This window comes from Cystoisospora suis, assembly GCF_002600585.1.
Source record: "Cystoisospora suis strain Wien I chromosome Unknown contig_4790, whole genome shotgun sequence".
Taxonomy (NCBI): domain Eukaryota; phylum Apicomplexa; class Conoidasida; order Eucoccidiorida; family Sarcocystidae; genus Cystoisospora; species Cystoisospora suis.
In genome coordinates, this window is record NW_027157582.1 from 1 (window position 1) to 2726 (window position 2726).

General features: G+C 39.9%; 1 protein-coding gene across 1 annotated transcript in view; it reads right to left on the bottom strand.

Annotated features, from left to right (window-relative positions):
* Positions 1-137: 137 nt before the first annotated feature.
* Positions 138-2726, bottom strand: part of CSUI_008517 (protein phosphatase 2b catalytic calcineurin family phosphatse superfamily protein) — a gene marked incomplete at its 3' end in the record, with an annotated part of 4640 nt that continues 2051 nt past the window's right edge. Inside the window, exons 5-7 of the mRNA XM_068068646.1 lie at positions 1805-1901; positions 1200-1287; positions 138-252 (exon numbers count right to left, since the gene is read on the bottom strand). Of these exons, the coding sequence (XP_067919377.1) occupies positions 138-252; positions 1200-1287; positions 1805-1901 (300 nt within the window). The remainder of the gene's footprint in view (positions 253-1199; positions 1288-1804; positions 1902-2726) is intronic.

Below are 2726 nucleotides of genomic sequence, written 5' to 3' on the forward strand. Positions count from 1 at the left end.
CTTCCATTAGGCCCCTCTAGGAGCCGCTTTTACCTATCTTCCGGCCTTCCTGGGCCATCTATCTATCTATCTATCGACTGTTTTCGTTCATTTTTCATTTGGTAATGGCGTTCTTTCCTCTTCTTCTTCTTTTTGGATCAAGGTTTAATTCTACCGTTAACAATGCCTTCACGTCCTTGTAGGAGGAGACCAACGGGGATTCTATGCCCGGGTGTGCATCCCTTCAGACGAACGATCAGCTCATTCTCTTGTCTACACATACACACATAGCCATACATACATACACATACATACATAGACACATACATACAGACATACAGATACCTACATACATAGACATACATACATACATAGCCATGCCTACATACATACATATACATACATAGACATGCATATGAACAGAACACAAGAAAGAAAGAGAAAGAGGAAGACAGAAGAAGAAAGGAAAGAAGAAGATGACCATGTGAAGTTCACGAGATAAAGAGAGAGAGAGAAGAGTCGGTCTAGTCTCTAGGTGTCTATATGTACACGCAAACGAAACGTGAAAGAGGATAAGGAAACAAAAAAGCAAGTACTTCGGATCATGCGTTACATCATAGCGATTTACACAAATGGATAGACAGACAGATATATCAAAGAATGATAGATCCACTAATAGAAAAAGAAGACATAGAAATCTTCTTCGACTTCTTTATCTCCTAGATAGTGACAGATACAGAGAAAGCAAGACCTCCATGCAATCCACACCGAATGAAAGGAATACATAGGAATTAGTATTTTTTCCTTACGGAGATATCTATCAGTACCTTTCACCTTTCTATCTACCTTCGATCTATCTATACTATACTAGCCAGAGACCCAAACAAAGACAATGAATGACAGAAGGCAAAGGTGACTTGACCTGTAAACTCCGGCTTGTAGGTTGGCTAGCCGGAGAATCGATACGACTCCAATCGACGTCCCTTAAGAAACACATCTCCCCCGTCCTCTCCAAAGAGTTGTATATCCACATGCATCATATGTCTACACCTCGATACACACATACATACTTTTATACAGAAGATCCGAAAGACAGACTGAGTGAGCTAGACTACACAGATCAATGAAGAAGAAGAGGAAAAGAAGAAGAAAGACAGAGACAAGAATTGAGAAGCAAGAAGCAGCAGGAGGAGGAGAAGGTGAGAGGAGAAAAGTTTTACCTAATTGTCTTGAAGACTCGCATAAGCCTTCCAACGGACTGAACTTTCTTTCTTAAAGCATCTGCCCTCTCTTTAGATAAACGACCATCTACAAGAAATTCAAAAAGAAAAAGAAAGAAAGACGAAAGATCAACCCATGATAAGGAGAAGGATAGAATCGATAGAAAGTAAGAAAAGAGCGACAAAAGATAAGGTCATTCATGATTCTAAATCTTCTTCTTTACTTATTTAAGAATGACAAAAGAGCAGCAGGAGATATCCATACCAAATGGCAACACACCCCCCCTCTCACCTCCCTCTAGAACGCTCTCTTCTCTTCTCCTCTCTTCTCTATCTCTCTTTTTCTCCCTTACTTCCTTCACAAGAAAAAAGACTTTCTCACACTGCAACAATCTACAGATCTATCGTTAATCTATCTATCTTTAATATATCTATCTATCTATATCGCTTTGATGTATCTATAGCGAGGGTATAGCACTGGAAAGCTCGTGAGACTTAAGCAGAAGAAAGAAGAGAAGAGCACGACAAAGTGACGCGAAGAATCTCACACCACTCTCTTTCTCTTTCTTCTTCTTTTTTCTCTTTCTCTTTCATCTTTTGCATACCTCCTCCTGCACTTGATCGCCGTTGGGCTGCAGGAGTTGAACTACTGCTAGGATCTTCTACAGCAGAAGGCAGGTGTGTATTCATAAAAGCGACCACCTTCAAAACAAAAAAGACAAAAAGACAAAAAGAAAGAAAGACAGACATGCCAATACACACACAACATTCAGTAGAGAAGAAAATGAAGAAGGAGAGAGAGAAAGAAAGAAAGGAGGAGAGGAACTCTACAGACACATGGATAGATCAGATCGATTGAAGATAGATTGGTACACTCGAGACAGAGAGATTGTAGAGAGATGAAGGGAGAAGATTTTACATGATACAATGCATGTGGAAAAGAGGGAGAGAAAAAGCAATCGGAGAATGACGTACAGTCGGTCCCGCAAAGGATGAGAAGAAACAGGAGAAAGAAGCAAACAAAGCTCGAAAGAAGAAGAGAAAGGAGCGATGACAGGCATCCCCCTCATGCCTTCTTCCCTCCTCCTCGTTAAGCACTGCAACAACCAACGACCAAGACAAGTACTATTCTTGCTATAATGAAAGGAAATACATAGATAGATTAAGGATAGATAGATAGATTAAAGATAGATAGATAGATATAGGTAGATGGAAATTCGTCGACGACATAGACGAACGTTTCTGATCTCTTTATGTGAGAAAAGGGGCGAGAACAAGAGAATGAAAGGAAGCAATGAAACATGAAGAAAAGAAAGAAAAATCTACAAGCATCTTGCACCAACCCAAACCATTCACATACACCCTAAACTGTCCCCCCTATTTATCTGCAATCTTTCTATCTCTCTCTAATCTATCTCCAATCTATCTATCTTTAAGCTATCTATCTTTGATCTATGTATGTGGAGAAGTCTACTGCTTCATTTTGCAATAGAGGAGTAGATCCGAGAGAGACGGAAAGAGAGAGAG